Here is a 20,369-nt window from a genome sequence, read left to right on the forward strand (position 1 = left end):
ACGTGACCATAAGGGCTCGTGGCACAGCAATGCTGTGTGAATGACTTCAGAAAAAGGGAGTTACAGAGCATATAGGTCAAAAGGTAATGCAGCTAAAATGACACCCAGTAACTTAGGAAAGGGTGACATATTGGAGGGCTGGAGTATGCCTACCTAGAGTGTAATTGACTTGTTCACGTTATGAGCAAGCGCAATAAACTCAGTCCCTCCACGAAGAGTGGTCACCTCAGAAAACCCCCTGCACATTATTTTCCCTCGACACAACTTCCCCCTGTAGTCAACACTGAACACAGCCGCCAAAACTTTTTTGACGGGAGCAACTCTTTCTGGCAACGATACGCGCGACAAACAGCTTTGAGAGCTCAGGATAACCAGTTATGTGGTGGTGATAGGCCTACAGACTAAAATAGGAACCATAGCAGATTGGATTAGACTTAATACGCCATTTCATATCGCGTAACGTGTCATATTCTGGGCGCCGTGCCCCTTGTTTATGATGAGGTGCGTCCGAATCACAATTAGCCCACATTTCACTGAGATTTCCTTTGAAGCAGCAGTGTATATGCTATAGACCTAACCAGTGGGCCACATTCATTTGACCAAATGTAATGGCATCACGCTGGGGTTTATTGTGCCATCCTTTTTGCCACCTCTCCAAATTACGCACAATGCGTCGCCGCAGAGCACAAAGGCTCGATTGTGCAGAAACAGCCGCATGTCCAATCATTTTCAATGCTATTTATGAGAAGAAATGCTATACGCAACAAGACGAAAACGTTTTTTTCCCCCAAGCTGTATAAATACTGAACATGTTACTATAGCTACGCGAGTGGCTTCTCTGTAATGTCGAGGTTTTAGGTTGTTCTAAGCTGAACACAAATGCGGATGTCGAGTTATTTTTTGCAAACATGGGCTAAAACTTTGAATTCTCTCTACACCCACTCCTACTATGTGTGCGCACGTGTGCGGCGCGACGTCAAACCAACGTGCCTTCTCCTATGCAGTATATGTTATGCGTTCAGAGCTTTTAATATCTTTTCTTATTTGCACTGGTGATGATGAGTTACCGGACCGGGACCAGCTCTCAGTCCAGAGTGCAGCGCGCTGTGAGGGGAGGGAATCCCTCCAGTGTCTGACGCTTCCTTTACCAAGGAAACCCACACGCGCTCTCTGACGCAACTGCCCATTTTAGGAAACATGCGTCAATGGACCACAGCAAGTCGGACGAATGGTGAACTCCAAAGCTGCTACTGACGTCCGTCTTTTAAAAAACACGGCTCCCCAGACACATTCGAGTTACTTTTTACTTCATCTTTGCGTTTCCATTATGTTTCCAATGCCCACTGGGCCAAGCGCTGCCACGGCGGATCTCTCCTGTTCACTGCCTTTATTCAGACATCGAGCCCTCCCCTCTGGATGGAAGTCGAAACGCCCAGGCGTGACGTACGCTGTTTCGTTGGTGTTGAAAAGCCGTTGCAGTTCTTCATAGTGCCATTGAAGTGAGTCATCTCTAGGAAGTGTGTGGTGGAGAAAAAAGGAAAAAGATAGAAAGAAAAAAAAAGTTAGAAGTGTTCCGTGAACGGCAGAGAGCGCAGATAGAGTGTGGAGCGATAGTAGGCTATAGGCACGCCGACGGAAAACTATTCAGAAGATTAGCCAGGCGATAGGCTTTTAAAGCGAACTCTTAACCTGCGTGAGTCACTCTGTAACTACAGGCTCACTCACTGCTGAAGGTGTGCTGCCAACTTTAGGTTGAAGTTTGCGCACCTGAGAGGATCTGCAACAGCGCAGTTTAGAATAATAACGACACTATAGGTAAAAGTCTTTACAAGCTAATTATCTATTCTAACTGGTGAGACTGTTTAGATCAGTTTAGAGGAGCAGAATTTAACTTTTTATCTGCCAACTCTTCTCTGGATATCCAAAAAAACTGACAACAGCAGAGGATTTTTTTGTGCCTTTTTCACTGTCGGCGAGGATTTAAAAGAGAGAAGGGGGGATTTCAGAGCTCCAACAGTCTACTGAAACCTCCCTCTTTCCTGGATCATGTACCAGGACTACTCCGGGAACTACGACACCTCCTCCCGTGGCAGCAGCGTGTCTCCGGCCCAGCCAGAGTCTTTCACGAGCGGCAGCAGCACGATCGGAAGTCCGATCTCTACCTCAAGCTACCAGGTAACAACAACCCAAGCATTGGCTAGAAATGCGACCCCTGATCTATTTCTATTATTTATGTGTGTCTGTCTGGGTTGCATTCCATTTCAAGTGCAGTCTCCCTCTTAAATTGCAGGTTGGGTTTGTTCCATATACTTTTTTCCCCTTCTTTAATAATGGTGCCGCGCCTCCACCCGTTAATAGATTTAATAGGAATTCTCCAGAAGGGGAAAAAAAAGGATGAACCCAATGACACTCATTTAACATCGCTGACTGGAAAGAAAAAAAGACTGGATCTGTGCACTTTTAGTATTCTGGACTATTGATATTTGAATGTTCTCATAACCTATCCTATTAACTCAATTGGACGAGGAGGACTGTATATAGGCCAAATATCACAATTACGCACTGGCCGGTTGGTGCGCACGCAGTGAAATGGCGAGAACATGGTCATGAATAATAACATTAAACATGACATTTATTCTTCACTAGCCTAGGTCTAATTGTAATATAATAAAACAAACAAAAAACATACGGGTTACACTGAGAGATATAATGTGATGTGTGCGCTGTTGTAGAAATGGGTTTAAGCCTGGGGATTTCCAGATGCCAAATTAAAATCCATGTTTCCTTGTAGCGACGACATTTAGGCACATGCATTATAAGGACGATGGACCCTATAGGACACACAGCATGAGCTTCTAACACATTGGGCTGTAGTCGGGTAATAGACCGGGTAGAGGTGAAACGTAGAGTGGGGAATGCAACAGGCGCGTACGGCTCGATACAGGCATTGACAGGTTAGGAGATGTCTCAATTTTCTCTTGGCCAGCACTAAAGGCAGTTTGGAGTGCGCCAGAGATAATGTGTTGCACAATGTGATTTTAGTTCAGTGAAAGTTAGTGTTGTATGGCAGATCTTTCTCTTATTGGACTCATGACATGATCGTGCATCAGTTTGTGGTCCGATGTTTTCATGCGGGTCTCGCGCTTCACATGTCCCCCTGTTTTGTTTCCCCCCCGACGAGAAGTGCGCACAGACCCGGGGCGCAGGGCAGTCAACAGCCAGGATTTCATCACCCAGAAAATGTCATACAAATCAAACCTGAGTGACTGTTTAAAAAAGAGACTAACGCTGGTAATCCTTTCGAGAGGTTAGGCTTTCAAACATTCTCAGTGATAGTGTAGGCGTGCCAGTGTTCCTATGCGTGCGGTTATAGGAGGACGCCGTGTCCATGAATTCACACATACTAGGATACAAATCCGGGAAGTGGCATGTTGTTTACCCGCACCCTGGTCTTGTTGCGTATGGCACACTTCTTTGGAAAATAGCCTCGCCAGGCGCAACATTACAGTAAACCACTTGTTATCTCTCATAGCTCTGGTTCGCTGTAATCACACAGACTGTCTGTCTGTTTCCTATTACACCGGGCTGGAACACGACCTCCTACTTATGATCATTGAGACATATCAAAACAACGCATTTTTTCCGGTTTTCAATAGACCAATATCATTTTAATCAGACCAGAAGTTTTATCAGTTAACTGGTGCCTTTCTGTGTTTAATGGTATGACTCTACGGAATGTTTAAGTCCCCCACACTTCATTGCAAACAGATTTTCTTTTCTTTCTTTTTTTAATTAACGTTTCCGTATTGGAGCCAAGCTCGCCAACTATATAATCCCTGCTAACTGTCTGGCTTGTTCCAGCTGGTTGCTCCCCCACTTTACTGGAACTGACTGCGTTTCACATGTGCTTAACAAATCCCATACACAATGACTCACCAGATAAACAAAGTTCCAATAGACTCACTGCCGGGATATCCGACGGAAAGTCGGGAATAGCGGGGATATGGGGACGTGCGTAAATTACGCATACAGGCAGGCCGGCATAGGCAGTCTGTCCGTCTGTTTGTGGAATCCAGAGATGCGAAGTAATACGGATCCGACATCGGTTCTCATTAGTGCAAACAGACTGACACAGACAGTTTTGGACAGTTCATTTTGCTTGATGCTTTTCATTGTTTGTAGATATTTATTTTCTGTCTGTCCAATTATTTGATCATTTCTTTATTTTATTTCTTTTTTCTTTGGTTGATCAGAATAAATACATTTCCGATTCCAAATCTAAAACATTTGAAATTTGCAGGATTTGAAAAGAGCATTCAAAATTCATCATTTCAGGGGCCCGGTCCAAAGGTTGGCTTGACATCGAAAATCTTGTCTTTAGACCAGAAACATACACTGTTAGACTTTTCCTTGCTATTTTACAGTAATAAGCTGGCAGCACGGTTGCCAGCTTAATACTGTAAAACATATTACAGTATTAAGCTGGCAACCGTGCTGCCAGTTTATTACTGTAGAAACATATTACAGTATTAAGCTGGCAACCGTGCTGCCAGCTTATTACTGTAAAAACATATTACAGTATTAAGCTGGCAACCGTGCTGCCAGTTTATTACTGTAGAAACATATTACAGTATTAAGCTGGCAACCGTGCTGCCAGCTTATTACTGTAAAAACATATTACAGTAATAAGCTGGCAACCGTGCTGCCAGTATCTTATTGTAAAAACATATTACAGTAATATGCTGGCAACTGTGCTGCCAGTATCTTATTGTAAAGCTCTAGTTATTTACTGTAAATAATTTACAGTAGTGTACATTCATTTTACAGTAACATTCTGTCAATTAACCTTTACAGTATTTTGCAGGCAACCGTGCTGCTAGTATCTTACCATATAACAAAGTCTTAACAGTGCCCTTACTGTTTAACAATAGGAAAAGGTTACTGAAATGATTGTTGTGCAAAACTGTAGTGCAGTGGCTTGTAGAAAACTGTAGAAGAAGAAAAAACATCTACAATGATATGCAGTAAATACATTTTATTTTATTAATTAATTCACCAAGTCACAATACAAATACTCACACATCTTAAGAAGATTGGACAAGATAGATTTAAAATTACCACCAATACCAGGAACATAGTTCAGGGTTCGGACAGCTTTTTAAGAGTAAAATGCAATAACTTTTCCAGCACTTTCAAGATAAAATGTCAACTTTTTCAAGGAAGCCAACGCTTTAAATATATACAGTATATACAGTGGCTTGCAAAAGTATTCATACCCCTTGGAATTTTTCACATTTTATCACATTAAAACCACACACGTACATTTATTTTACTGGGATTTCATGTGATAGACCAACACACAGTGGTGCATCATTGTGAAGTGAATGCAAATAAAATATGGTTTTATTTATTTTTTAGAAATAAAAAACTGAAAAGCGTGGCGTACATAAGTATTCAGCCCCCCTGAGTCAATACGTTGTAGAACCACCTATCGCTGCAATAACAGCTGCAAGTCTATTGGGATATGTCTCCGCCAGCTTTGCCCATCTAGAGACTGATATTTTTGCCCATTTTTTTGGCAAAATAGCTCAAGCTTCAGATTCAGCATCAGATTGGATGGAGAGCATCTGTCAACAGCAATTTTCAAGTCTTTCGAGATATTCTCAATTGTATTGAGGTCTGGACTTTGACTTGGCCATTCTAACACATGACTATGCTTTGATTTGAACCATTCCATAGTAGATCTGGCTGTATGTTTAGGGTATTTAACCTTCTGGAAGGTGAACCTCCACCCAGTCTCAAGTCTTTTGCAGACTCTAACAGGTTTTTCTGCCCTGTATTTGGCTCCATCCAGCTTCCCATCAACTCTGACCAGCTTCCCTGTCCCTGCTGAAGAACAGAATCCCCAACGCATGATGCTGCCCCCACCCTGTTTCACAGTGGGGATGGTGTGTATAGGGTGATGTGCAGTGTTAGTTTTCCACCACACATTGCACTTTGCGTTAAGGCCAAACATTTCCTTTTTGGTCTCATCTGACCAGAGCACCTTCCTCCAATACTTGCCACAAGCCATGCGGGGGACACAGCATATTCAGATGAGACCAAACTTGAAGTTTTTGGCCTGAATGCAAAATGCAATGTGTGGCGGAAACTAACACTGCACATCACCCTATACACACCATCCTCACCGTGATACATGGTGGTGGCAGCATCATGCTTTGGGGGTCCTGTTCTTCAGCATGGACAAGGAAGCTGGTTAGAGTTGATGGGAAGATGGATGGAGCCAAATACAGGACAGAAAACCTGTTAGAGTCTGCAAAAGACTTGAGACTGGGTTGGAGGTTCACCTTCCAGAGGGACAGCAAGCCTAAAAATACAGCCAGATCTACTATGGAATGGTTTAAATCAAAGCATATGTGTTAGAATGGTCCAGTCAAAGTCCAGACCTCAATACAATTGAGAATCTCTGGAAAGACTTGAAAATTGCTGTTCACAGACGCTCTCCATCCAATCTGATGCTAAATCTGAAGCTCAAGCTATTTTTTAAAGAAGAATGGGCAAACATGTCAGTCTGTAGATGGGCAAAGCTGGTAGAGACATACCCCAAATAGATTTGCAGCTGTATTTGCAGCAATAGGTGGTTCTACAAAGCATTGACTCAGGGGGCTGAATACTTTTGCATGCCACGTTTTTCAGTTTTTTATTTATAATTTTTTTTTAAAACCACGTTTCATTTTCATTCCACTTCACAATTATGCGCCACTTTGTGTTGGTGTATCATATAAAATCCCAATAAAATAAATGTACGTGTGAATATTCATACCCCTTGAAATGTTCGACATTTAGTCACGTTATAACATTGCCTTATCTGTAAAATGGGAGGGTGTTCATAATATAATGTATATGGACAATCACCAAATTGGACAGTATGGCCCTAAGGAGACCTTTATCAGTTTAGTTCATATGCCCAAAATGACCATTTATCAGGTTAATAACAACATGACTATACTTTTCAGGTCTCCCTTGCAAAAGAGTATTCGGTCTCAATGGGATATACCTGTATATATAAAGGTTAAAAAAAAACAAAAAAAACTTAAGCAATATCACATGAGAGGGACAAATGTTGTCACTATATCAGCGCTGCAGTGCTTCTGTCGAAAATGCCATAGCGATAATCAATAGGTCTAGATGTAGGAAATGGTTACTAATTAGAAACGTATTTCACTCTCACACACACACATGTAAGAAAAATTAAAGAATAACAAAGGGCAAATACAGCCTTTGCACTCCTTTTTTTCCCGGGCTGAATTTTAAAAATATGTATAAATGTATGCCTAGATATTGTATATTTAAATACATTCTTGAGCTTGTGTATGACCAGACACTTTCAATATTGCTAGGTTGCCAGATTACAGTTTGTGTATCTTGGTGTGTTGCCAAAAAGTGATCCTCCCAAAAAGGTCTTACAGTCAAATAAAAAAGGTATTTAAGCCAATATATGTCCATGATTTCAGAACGTAAACGGGACTAAGAGGGCTCTGGTCCAATAAAGCATCAGTACAAATGTGCCGACATAGCGTTAACATGCTGGGACCGTGGACTGAAATAACTTTTTGGCAGCACACCGCAACGACTCTGACAGCTTCACAAAATTAAAATTTTGGATCTTGGTTCTGTAACTAATGTTACCAGTGATTAATGGATTAGGTTATACATTTTTTTAATGGAGCTGCATCGAGCTAACCCAGCTGAGTGTAACATCACGTTACAATGAAGTAACCCCCGAGCTTACGTTATCTATAGTCTAGGTACTGGGTAAGATTTGTATGCGCTTCATTTAGCGTAGAATATCTCAACTGTTATAGACTAATATGACCCCAGTGAACAACATCGAATGTGTGACAAAATCTCTACCGGGGACGAAAGTCCTGAAAATGACCACAACACTAGTATCACACTACGTGGTGAATGGGACTTTTTTTTCCTTTTTAGATATCCTCATACTTTTTTACCAGATTCATCTTCATATTAAGATAAATACTATTTATATACTATTTGACCTCAACTACTAGCTAACAACATGAATTTGGAGCAATAAATTATTGAGAAGTAGCTGGTCAGCTAATTGCTAACGGTGTTGAGCGTCAATTTAGCATGCTATTTCTTTGTATCTACAAGTCAATAACAAACACAAACTCGGGATTTGGTGTAATTTACAAAGGAGAACATGAATGAACAGTCAGAGTGACATTGTCCGATAAGTTTAAACGGAAAAAAAATTCTCAACTGATTAACCTTGGCATGACTTCTGAATTTTTTTTAAATTTACAGAATAAAAAATAAAAACAATAGTTAAATTACAACACTGCAGAGAAAATCCAAGCACAAGCATCTGTACGAACCCTGATAGTTGCATTTGGTGGGGTTCAATAAGAAGAATGGAAGTAGCTGATGGAAGAAGGATTTGTCCAGCGTGGGGTGTCTTTCTGATGCACATGGAGGGGAGAGTAAAATTAAGAGAATGTCAGTAAACAAAATCAAATAAATAAACTAAAAAGGCGTACATTCACATTTTCAATTTACAACATCCATTCAGTGTGTGTGTGTGTACTTACCTACTTTGAGGTCTTCCATTGAAACTTAGTCAATTGGTGAGGAAAGTCGTCATCCAAGGGTTTTGGGAATACAGCTTTTTGTTAACCAGGCGGCCGTCTTTCTGATGGTTCCGACTTTGGCGGCGCACTTAGTTCCCTCTACTGGGTTTATCCTGAGAAATCATTTTTAACACACAAAAGCAATAAATTAGTTATCTAAATATTTTCTTGACCCACTTCATGGTTTTGCTTTTTTCTGAACTGATACAGTACATGACATGCATCATAGTACTCCACAAAGGAAAAATGCAAGCAAACAAGTTCACAAAGAATGTATTCATACTAGGGATGTGAACAATGTGTCGATTCTCGGCTCGATTTTCGACACGTGCTTAAGACGACTCGAAAAATAGAAATCGATAAATCGGGTGTTTTACTTTATTAGATGTTTTGGGGACATGGGAGACGTCCGTCATGCGAGTTCATGTGTGGTCGCGAGCGCGCTGCAGGTCCGGTGTGTGTTAACAGTGCAGTGCAACATATGCAGCATAAAGTTAAATTAACATCACGGTCGTAGACGAATATTAAAAGGTTATGCTTTATATGTTGCACTTTCTGTTTTCAGCCGAGTAAGTTACATTCACCTCCGACGCATGGACAGCGTTTTTAAAATTAAAGCCTCTCTTTATTATCAAAAAGCTTTGATGCAGATGAAGTCTGAACACACACAGCGGGCGACAGCAGTGTTTTTAAAGGAAAGCGCAGTTTATCAGCACCACAACTACGTGATGCTGCCGCAAAAAAAAGGAACACTGCCTTTTTTTTTTTTTTTTTTTTTTTAAAATGGCACAGTGAATCGATCGATTTGTCGATTCATGCCTCCGACACGTCGACACGCAAACAATGACTCGTTTAACATCCCTAATTCATACATTTGAGCCACTTAGACAAAATAGTATGGCAGGAGTTTCTGTATTAATAAAAAGGTTTCGGTGCTCACCTCTGTATCAATTATGTTGTGCAGGCCGACCCCCTTGCTGTAGAGATAGAAGCAATCGACATAGGAAGCCAAGGCAGCAGCAAAGTTGTGTTGCTGACTGATTTGATATGCCACCTTTCCCTTGATGCTGACCATCCACTGGTCAGAGGACAGGAGCTTTTCACCTGAAATAAACAAACACAAATTATAATAAATGTATTCAACAAAAATGTAAATGCAACCCTTTTTATTTGTCTTTGCTCCCATTAAGAGTTAAGATAAAACACAAATTAATAAAAACTTTCTGTTAACACAAAAGGCTTATTTCTCTCGAGACGGAGCGCTCTCTCTGGTGTACATACCTGTGGTCAGCATGCTACATGGATTTGCTATCTTTGCATAAGATCATTTTAGGGTGGCATATTTTCAATATAATTTGGTAACAGAATGAGAGAAATAATCCCTTTGAATGCATAGAAAAGGCCTGAGATGTTGTACTTAAACTCATAAAAAATTTAAGTAAAAACAAAAGTGTACCCTTTACTTGTAAACCAAGGTAGAACGCCAGTCCAGCTCTACTATGTACAGGAATACAAAATCTTAAGGAAGATGCCATATTTTGGAAAATATCGCCTATTTGACATCCTTTCAATAGTAGGACGAGAAGAGAGATGCCCTTATATTTCTGTTCAGCAGAAATCTAGGAACACACATCCAGTAAGCTTAGCACAATAAAAGGTAGTCTCTAGTATACACAGCCTACCTCCGTCAAAAGCCATCATTTTAACATTCCTAGAACCCCAAAACACACTCATGATGACTGGCACATTTACCCCACTATGAATTAATAATCTCAAAAATGATCTAATAATTTAAAATTATTTTCCTAATGTAGGGTATGTGGAAGTCACAATATGTAAATGGGGCGTTTTGGAGTACTATTCAGCTAAGTACAATGCTTGGCTGACTAGCAGGGGGCACATTTCTAAAGGTCCCTATTCCCCAGAGAAGGGCACATATATTCTTGTTTTTTGAGGAAAAATGGAAAATAGGTACATTACATTTTAATTTAAAAACTTGCTTAACCTTAATAAAAACACACAGTGTGACTTTGCTACGTTGCATAGCTTTGCACGATGCCATACGATACTGGTTACCTAACTAACAAACCTAACACAACAACTATTTTTATCTTACCAAGTATAATGAGTCTCTTCTTGACATTAACAGTGGTTTGGTTGGCATTGTCTGCAAAAAAAGGAAGAAAAAAAGAATGTGAAATCAAATGAATGGCTTCATCAATAAGTTCAACATAGGGTGTCACATAAATCACCCAAACAAGCTTAACAAATGTAGTGTGAAATAAGAGTGTACAAGTTAGCTTTTTCCCTCCCAAATTTAAAGTTAGCTAGGCTATATAGAAAGAGAGCAACCCTGCTATGCTACTTCTCATTCAAATTCCCCAGTGAAATAATAGTTTAAAAAGCCTACTAACTATGTTTGCACCCAACTCCAACACTGCATGCGGTTAACATGTGAGTTAAAATGGTTAACACAATTTATCATCGACAAACCATTTTAAACAGCAGTACAATGTTAACCTGGCTAACACCAACTGTTACCTTGCTAATGCTAGCGCAACATGTGACTTTAGCAATGGAAAACAATCACTGAAATCCCTATTTGCGCATTGCGCCGAGCGTTAATTAACAGAGCGTTAATTATACGAATAATCTCGTCAGCCGATAAAATATTCAAAACTTACTGTGGGTTTTGTTGTATGCTTCCAGCCATCTCACTGGAGACATTTGAGAGGCTTTTGAGGATCAAGTTCTTCGTCTCCTTCTCCATCTAGTTATTTCGCGCAACGGTTATGCTGCGTTCAGGGACACAGGGAATGTGAGACACTTTCTTTCCATTACAGAGACATCAAGTGTTTGTAATGGTTTGTAATGAATGTCCGCCAGTAGGCTACAATGTCAGTGCCAAAGAGCCTATTTTACCACTGATAACTTAATTTTCATTTTAAATCAGCACGTATCCAAATTGATCTCAATGTGGGTTATGTAGGCTACAAAAGGAAGCCCAAAAGGCTGTTTTAAAGCCAAACACCTTCTTGTTCTTCTTTTTTTTTAATTCTTAACATCACCACGCTGGTTTGAATGTGTGTTACAAAAGAACACTACAGCTAATATAATAATAGATAATGTTTTTGCTTTACTGGGAAGTAATACAATTCCAATTGACCGTTTTTTCTGAATGCAGCATCTGTAGAAGAAAGTTCTAGAACATGCATACATTGGTTGCTTACTGTAAATAGTGTTGTAAATTACTGTACTGTATGTGTGTACCCATAATGCATTACAGGAAAACAGTATCCTACCACATTTTTTAATTATACAGTAAATAACTGTAGTTTATTAGAAATTTCCCATGGTGCATTGCAGGAAAACAGTATCCTACCACATTTTTAAATTATACAGTAAATAACTGTAGTTTATTATACATTTCCCATGGTGCATTGCATGTTACAGTTTCATACTGTAAAATGTTTTAAAAGTATTTTACTGGGCATTTTCTGGTAATTAACTGTAGCGTTTACAGCAAGGGCTAACAGTGTAGTATTTTACATCACAGTACCCACAACCACAGGCAATTACACCATCCAGCTTGTAATACTCATTTCCTCAAAGTTAAGTCTGATTCTAACGGTAAAATTGTCATGTATCCGATTGAGAATTTCGGAATAACTCCCTCAGAAATTGTTATTCAATCTGGACATTACTAGCACACATACATATTCTACGCTTTATGGTCAAAATGCAGCTCATATGTGTAAATGTACCCCACTGCCAGTCCAGACATGCGTGCTGTGCTTAATCTCTTGGTTATTGTAGTAAAGTCAGATGCAGTGGACCACTCGGGCTTTCCCTCATGATTCACACAGCATGTGTCACTGTGCTGTTCCACTCCAGGGGTTACACTTACATACACAGTGTTATGCCTATGTTGTGGACTGAATCATTACTATAGCTTGAAATATGGAAAAATGTGTGAATATGATAACGGTGGGTGGGTGGTGGTGTGTGTGTGTGTGTGTGTTTGTGCCATTATGCTTTCAGCGAAACGAGGCGAAACGGGTTCTTAGAAATGAACTAAAATGCTCATAGGATTAAGCTGCATGCATTGACCAGCATCCCTCCTCTTCAAGCGGATGCCAACACATTTTTTAAAACATCATTTAAAATCTTCCATAGATGTGATCATCACGCGTGCCCTCTCTCAACCATGTCTTTTTCCATTCCTTTTTTCTATTTTCCAGAAGTACAGGGTCGACATGCCCGGCTCCAACAGTGCCTTCATACCCACCATCAATGCGATCACGACCAGCCAGGACCTGCAGTGGATGGTTCAGCCCACAGTCATCACCTCCATGTCCAACCCTTACTCGCGCTCCCACCCGTACGGCCACCACCTGAGCAACGGCCCGGGGCTGCTGGGACACCACACCATGGCCCGGCCCGGGGTCATCCGCTCCATAGGGGACGCCAGGGGCCGACGCAAGAGGGACGAACAGGTGAGAGGGCCAAAAGCGTTGTAGAAAGACCACTGTAGGGGATTTAGATTTTGAATTTCTTAGGATCTGATTTGTCTTTCTATAGTTGGATTTGGCTTCAGAAGGTCTTCAACGAAAAAAAAATTAAAATGCGTTGTGTTTTCGGGGGAGAACTACCGAATTGGTTCGAAATATTTATTGCATAATAAAAACCAGAGCAAAGCCGGCACCATTTTAAGATGGATTTTTTTGTCAAGTTGATTATACTTTTATGACAATGTGTTTTAATTTGGAGTGACAAAAATGCCTAACTCTAATTACAAGCTTACAGTTATGCAACTAATTCTTCAAATGACATAGTTAGAAGGATTTTATGGATTTGTGTTTACAGGGGGCTTTAAAGCAAAACACGCTATTCATTCAATCTGAAATGATATAAAGGTGGAGTCAGTGATTGTGGAGTCAGTGATTGTGGAGCTTGATGAATGCTTGTTTTCATAGCAGGAGTAAAGGAGATATTCACTGATTTTGACTGAATTTGAATTTGACAACAAAGCGCTCTCCGGAATTACTGACTGCACCTTTTGATTTAATCTGAAACGACTAAATGTTTGGTGAACATGCCAATACATGTCTTTGTATCGTAGTTATTCTCCTCACACATTTGTCCAGCTCTTGCTTATTCTCTTGCATTTTTAGCTTCACATCAATAGTGTAAACCTGTCAAACATCTTATTTTACCTGTCTGTTTTCCTCCCTTGTCTTTCCCTCAGCTCTCCCCGGAGGAAGATGAGAAGAGGAGGGTGAGGCGTGAGAGGAATAAGTTAGCCGCCGCCAAATGCCGCAACCGCAGGCGGGAGCTCACCGAGCTGCTGCAGGGGGTGAGTCCAAAAAACCTGAAACACTGAGCAGTAGGATCTGAGCTAATGTGTTGTCACCATATCAAAATATGGGTTTCGATACATGCTACCAATAGGAATTTTCAATACTTTTCAGTACTTTTCGAATTAGAAAAATGATTAGAAAAATTATGGTGATGTCATATTATAGGCTCATATTTAACAACAATAAACTTCCAATGTTGTCCTCATACAGTAGGCTACACTGAAAAAAAATATTTCAGCTAATAATGAGATCAGACCCAAATTAAACAAAAAAACTAATCTCACTTACAATTTCATGCAAATGGGGGAAGTGCATAAATGTATTTGTCACAGCTGACAGTGTTGTGCTCCAATAGCAAGGCATTCACATTAAAAAAAGACAGTTTATTTTTCCAATGCAGCATAGCACCTTTTTGAATAATGTACCGTCGTACTTTATAATCTGCGCGTGTTTTTGGGTTCGGATAGAATGGCTTTAAACCAGCCACAAATCAGCATGAGCTCTGTAGCATCATGCTCCTCTTAGACCTTTAGCTAATAAACAGCCTGCGCTTCCTGTTTGGAGGCTAACATGTGCTAACGCTGGTAGCTGAGGCAGAAAAAAACAAAAGGGCAAACGACCAAGAGAAGAGCTGATTTGCATACAGAGAATTCATGTTGTAAAAAGATAAATATATATGAGTCAAACTTGTAGAAGACGGTCTGGCAGCTGTCCAGATTTTCTGAGGAGTGATTGAACTCCACACCTAAATTTACGACCTCACATTACTGGTTTGAGTCTCGCCCGTGTCTCTCTGAGTGCAAGGTCTAAGTGAGGAGATGACAGGCCATGAAAAGCGTTTTTGTCTCAGGCGGCTTGCAGACAGAAGTAAGGCCTGTCTCTCTCTCAGAGCCTGGCAGACAGCAACGGCGGCGACTAAATGGACTAATTAGCCGAATTACAGTGAGGTTGAGCTTGTCAGGCCGTTAAAAAAAAAAAGAAACCCAGGAATGGAATTTGCTGTAGGCAGCTGTCTCCGTGAATGCGGGACATTTTGTAAAAAGAAGGCTAAATTGCTTGTCTCACGATTCCCACATGAGAGACATGCTGAGGGTGCAGGCAGACACACGCACACGCACACGCACACACACACACACACACACACACACACACACACACACACACACATAAATATGTATATATATATGCACAACACAGCCACTGCTTCCAGGGGAAAACAATCAACAACAAAAAACGCCTTTCTGTCTTTGCCCATTTATCTTTTTTAATTCCAAAAAGGGAAATGTCATTTTCCATGGAAAGAAGGAGTAATATTTGATAGAACGTCTCCTCTTTGATTGGCTGATATCGTCTTATCATCTTAGTATCTCAGCGCCCCCTCTCCCCCCCCACCCTGGCTTCTTGTGTACAACTTCCTCATACCTTTGCCCATGAGTCAAAGTTCTCAGACAGCATGTCGGCTTATCTTGAACGGTGCCATGTCTAGAACTGACGGACTGCTTTTTATGGGATATCTCTCTTTGTTCTTTCATGTGACACATTTATGTCCGATTGTGTTGATACCCATCTTGTCTATCTGACAGACACAAACACTGCAATGTTATTGTGTGGAACCCGTATCCGAGCTGAAGACAAGATTACACGTTTAAAGTTAAAATGGCCAATGACAAATTCTTCATTTAATGTGTTTGCTGTGCTACTTTCTATGTTTTGGGAATCTGTAGCAAACAAACAGTGCCCTCTTCTGGCGCTTTAGGGGAACACTCATACAAACATGAGTGTGAAGAAACCGGACATTTTTGCACCATGAAGTTGATAAGGCTGAAATACTAGTATAAATCAAAGGTCCAAAAGTCTGCATTTAGGTATTTATTTGACGAAGCCTTGTCTATTTGCATCTGTATATTTCTATTATACAACCGTCTTTAAGAACCATTATCTCAACATTAGTTTTTCTTAATACTGTGAACCACCAATCTCAATTACTTAAGCATCAACTACACTTTACATAATAAGTTTTAGCACCATTCTGAAGTATTGCAGTTATTACAGTAGGATTTGTTCATATCATTGTCTGATTTATTTATTTCCAAAAACATGCCTTAAATACATTTTTCAATACCTGTACATGGTATTTTTTTGTTTATAAAATGAAAAAAAGGGGGCTGTATATAAAATCTGTTATAACTTTGGTCAATAATATGACGTAAAAATAAAATAAGGATTTAAACTGGCTTCATCCAACATCTAGATTTATTTTTTTATTTTTAAAAAAATATGCAGATTTACACCAACTTTGCAATTCTGAAACAATTCTGAAAAAGTTGTAACACAAACAAAAATACTTCTAATGGAAGAAATCAACTGGCAAAGTTTCATCACGACTTATTATAAGTATAGTCATTATTATTATTACTATTATTAAATTTTTTTTTACCCTATTCACCTGCAGTGTCTCACATCAACTCAACCTTCTATTCCCTGACTCTCTGTTCCCAGGAGACTGAGAAGCTGGAGGAGGAGAAGGCCGACCTGCAGAAGGAGATCGAGGGCCTGCAGAAAGAGAAAGACAAGCTGGAGTTCATGCTGGTCGCACACAACCCCATGTGTAAGCTGCCCATCGACGAGCGCCCACAGCACCACCACAACCAACACCACCACCACCACCAGCAGCAGCAGCAGCAGCAGCAGTGTGCTCCCCTCCCCCTGACCATGCGTCCTAACCTTGGCTCCAGGGCTCAGATCACCCATGTGGTGGTGAAGGAAGAACCCAGTGATGATGAAGGGGTTCTGGGCAGCAAGCCTCAGCGCTCCGTCATCAAGCCTATCTGCCTGGGTGGAGGTGGTGGGATGTACTGCGTGGACGGAGACAGCCTCAACACGCCGGTGATTGGCGCTTCCACCCCGGCCGCCACGCCCAACAACGCGCCCAGCCTGATCTTCAACTACCCCAGCATGCTGGAGCCCGACAGCCCCTCACCCTCCTCCGAGTCCTGCTCCAAGGCCCACCGGCGCAGCAGCAGCAGCGGGGACCAGTCCTCGGACTCCCTCAACTCGCCCACACTCCTGGCCCTTTGAGCCACTGGGGGGAAACAAACTAATGGAGAGAAACTTAAAATACTGTGTGGCTGAAAGGCAAGCATAAAGGATCCACTGCGCGCCCTAAAACCCCCCAGACTCCAGACTCATATTCAAAGACCCAAGAGCACATCCGACAACAGTCCGGACCAAGCTGACTACGTGAGCCCAGACCCACAAGGGCTACGCCATGTGTTCCTTCTTCTTCAGCTCCAGTGTTGTTGTTTTTTTATTTCAAAGCTATAGTGCGTAACTTTTTCGTGTAAATGAATGTCGGTTACATTCAAGCCATTAGCCATTTGACCGAGTTGACCCAAAGTTGATTTAGCCTATCAACTGCACAACAATCTCTCTGTATTTCTTAGTATGGCAGTGTTAACGAACTGGCGTCGCAACCCGAACACTGGCGCAGGAGCTCAGAAATATCCCAAGAAGCGCTCAAGAAATGTTTCAGTTGTTGATTCTGCTGCTAAGAAAAAACTTGGAAGTACAGTGGAAGGAATAAAAGCCATGCGCAATCACCGAAGTTGTACCTTGTGTAGATGCGCCGACAGTGTTGGTGTAATTATTAAGAATAACCGATGGGACAGAAGTACACGCACTATAGCTTTAATATATTTTTTATTTTATTTGATAACGTGTGCACAAATCCTAGGAAAATGTCGCCATTTCAAGACCGGAGTGTCAACTTGTTTACTGAGCAGACCATTCTGAAGAAAAATAAACATGCCTGATTCTGGCAAATCGTAAGTTGACGTGACTATACGACTAGAGCACATTCTTAATATATTTTTTTGGGGGGGGGAAATGTTTAAAAAACCATGTGGCCGACGTTTGCACTCCGCCAAGACGAATCAATAAATCACTAAAGCGAGGTCTGAGATTCTGCTGGAATTTTCCGAGGAGAGAAAGAGAGAGACAATGAGCAGACTCTTCATGTGTTTTTTATTTTTTCTGTTCCGATTTTGTCCTTTCGTATCTTGGACCTTGATTCAGGAAGCGCTACTAAAAAAAAGAGCGAGACACACATTTCTGACGCTATTACCATCTTCTCAAAAATTGTATTTATGGGCCTGTGCTGATTCCATTTTTTTTATATAGTGTTTTGTTGAGACATTTGTCCTCTCCTTTAACCTGCCTGTAGAAAAAGCAAAATGGTCCTCCGCGGAGCTACCAAGGCACTACTCAAGTGTTTTGCAAAAGGATACGAGCCAACTTTCAATCAATGACTAGTTCCTCAATACTCTCTACCTTCTCATTTTTTTGCCATAGTGGCTTGACTTTACAGTAGTATTGGTGTGCTTTCTCCTCAGTGATTCTGTACCTGAACTTTTACAACCTGTTTATGACAAAGTGTATGTGATTTACATTGATGTCAGGGATATCTCTCATGTTATTGTAGAACCCCGTTATGGAGGAGCGTGGCCTGAACTGTTGTAAAGGTCTAGCCAAAAAGTCTTTTGCAGAGGTTGGTACTATATACGTTTGGATGGATTTCATCGCTTCATTGTGTCACACCCAGTTTTGTCTCTTCGCCCAGACATTTTTAAAGTCAACATAAAACAGTTTGAACAAATCCCTCCGCTAATGGATTTGCTTTTGTTTTTTTCCTAACGTTCTTTAAATAAAGGGTCTAACCCTTTATTTCAACACTGCCTTTCAGGGCAGGTCAGGTTTCGGGGGGAAAAAAAGCCAAAAAAGGTTTGTGTGTGTGTGACACATGTAATCCTGCAATTCGTCAAGTCTTTGTCTAAAAAAAAAAGAAAAAAGGAGGGATTTTTTTTTGGCTCAAATTTTTTCAAATAAATAAAGCCACTGTGGTCTAGACTGTCGCCAGCTGCCAATGATGTCAACCCCTGTTTATACTGTGTTTGTAAATCTGTCACCTTTTAGTAAAAGAAACGATGTTTAAATTCAACTCAGATGTGCTGATTTATGGGTGTATGAACGTGTATATGCCGACGACGAGGTACTCAGTGGAGCCCAGGTGGAAGCCTGGTTGGTTTATGAAAAGTTCACTTTTTTTGACAATGAGGAAAGGTTTAAAGAAGACTCTCTCTGCAGCTGGCCTGATATACAAGAGGGGACAATCTCAAGTAGATGTCATTTTTCGGAAGTTCGACGAAGCACTTCTTTTTTCATAATTTTTTTTTGTACGTGTTTATCTTAAAAAAGGGACGAGGGGGTTTTCAATACCGTGCACTGAGAATTACAGCGATATTTGGGACTTTTTTTTTTGTTTACTTCAAACATTCCTGTTGAAAAATAATGTCAAGGGGGGGAGGAGGGAAAAGCCCCTCTTTTGTTATCAGGGGAATACAAGTTGAGTTTGGAAGACGTTTGATGTGCTGGATGCCGAAAATGGACTTTGCAATTCAATACAGGCTGCTGCTACTATGGAAAAACAATATGTGGGCTGTTGTTGAACATCGCTGGTTGGGATATGGTGTGGATGCAACAGGAAATATTACATCCTGCACGACAACGAAAAAGAGACGACACGATAACCAAAAACATCACTGTGGGCTAGTTTAATTCTGTCCGTATGTTGAACTCTCCCGGAGCCCCTCGACACACATAGGAAAGCCATTGACTGTGGATCTTCTGCTGTACATGTCATCTACTGTCTGTTGCCTGTTTTCAACTACTTATTAATTATTTTCCAAATGCTTTAACCGTTTAAAATGATTCAAAATGAATAAAAAACAGCAATATGTATAGCAGTGTTTGTTAATTTAAATGAATAATAATAATAAAAGAAAATCATTTTCATCCTGAAATTGTGGTGTTTCGTTCATGGGCATTCATGTTATATTAAGTCACTTCACTGATCTCACACGTTTGTAATTTGGTATAGATTTCAAAATAAAGTGTATTTTACAAGTGTATTTATACAGTATAGCACAATTCAGACACAAGGCCATTCAAAGTGCTTTATTTGGGCACAAAATACATCAAGATTAGACATTATAAAATGCATTTAAGAGATAAAAAACAGAATAAATACAGACAGACAAATTGCCAAAGCAAATACATTTAAAAAAATAAATTTTATCACAGGTTAAAAGGGAAACTGATTTAATTTAAAAGAGCTGCAGACCTCAAGTTTTCTGGGAGTTTGTTCCAGATATGCGATGCATAAAAACTAAAAGCTGCTTCTCCTTGTTTAGTCCTAACTTTTCGGGACTGTAAGCAGACCTGTCCCAGACGACCTGAGGGCTCTGGACGGTTCATAACGCATCAGCAGATTAGAAATCTGATTGATTTTTTTACAGTA

General features: G+C 40.6%; 1 protein-coding gene and 1 long non-coding RNA gene across 2 annotated transcripts; one reads left to right on the top strand and one right to left on the bottom strand.

Annotated features, from left to right (window-relative positions):
- The first annotated feature begins 1,511 nt into the window (after positions 1–1,511).
- fosl2 (FOS like 2, AP-1 transcription factor subunit) lies at positions 1,512–19,866 on the top strand. Its single transcript, XM_080042594.1, has 4 exons — positions 1,512–2,175; positions 12,896–13,150; positions 13,903–14,010; positions 16,514–19,866. Exons 1-4 carry the CDS (start codon positions 2,047–2,049, stop codon positions 17,090–17,092), a joined length of 1,071 nt encoding a protein of 356 aa, XP_079898720.1. The 5' UTR covers positions 1,512–2,046; the 3' UTR covers positions 17,093–19,866.
- LOC307261913 lies at positions 8,145–9,727 on the bottom strand. Its single transcript, XR_013845229.1, has 3 exons — positions 9,595–9,727; positions 8,616–8,767; positions 8,145–8,486 (listed from the first exon to the last, which is right to left on the bottom strand). It is a non-coding gene; the product is annotated as an uncharacterized lncRNA (long non-coding RNA).
- Positions 19,867–20,369: the final 503 nt, after the last annotated feature.

The sequence above is a fragment of the Ammodytes marinus genome, assembly GCF_949987685.1.
Source record: "Ammodytes marinus genome assembly, chromosome: 15".
In the NCBI taxonomy this organism is placed as follows: domain Eukaryota; kingdom Metazoa; phylum Chordata; class Actinopteri; order Uranoscopiformes; family Ammodytidae; genus Ammodytes; species Ammodytes marinus.

Excerpts from the sequence above, each read along its gene's own strand:
- fosl2 (XM_080042594.1), top strand. The coding sequence starts at position 2,047 with ATGTACCAGGACTACTCCGGGAACTACGACACCTCCTCCCGTGGCAGC. Across the intron at positions 13,151-13,902 it reads GACGCAAGAGGGACGAACAG|CTCTCCCCGGAGGAAGATGA; the intron begins GTGAGAGGGCCA and ends TCTTTCCCTCAG. Across the intron at positions 14,011-16,513 it reads TCACCGAGCTGCTGCAGGGG|GAGACTGAGAAGCTGGAGGA; the intron begins GTGAGTCCAAAA and ends CTCTGTTCCCAG.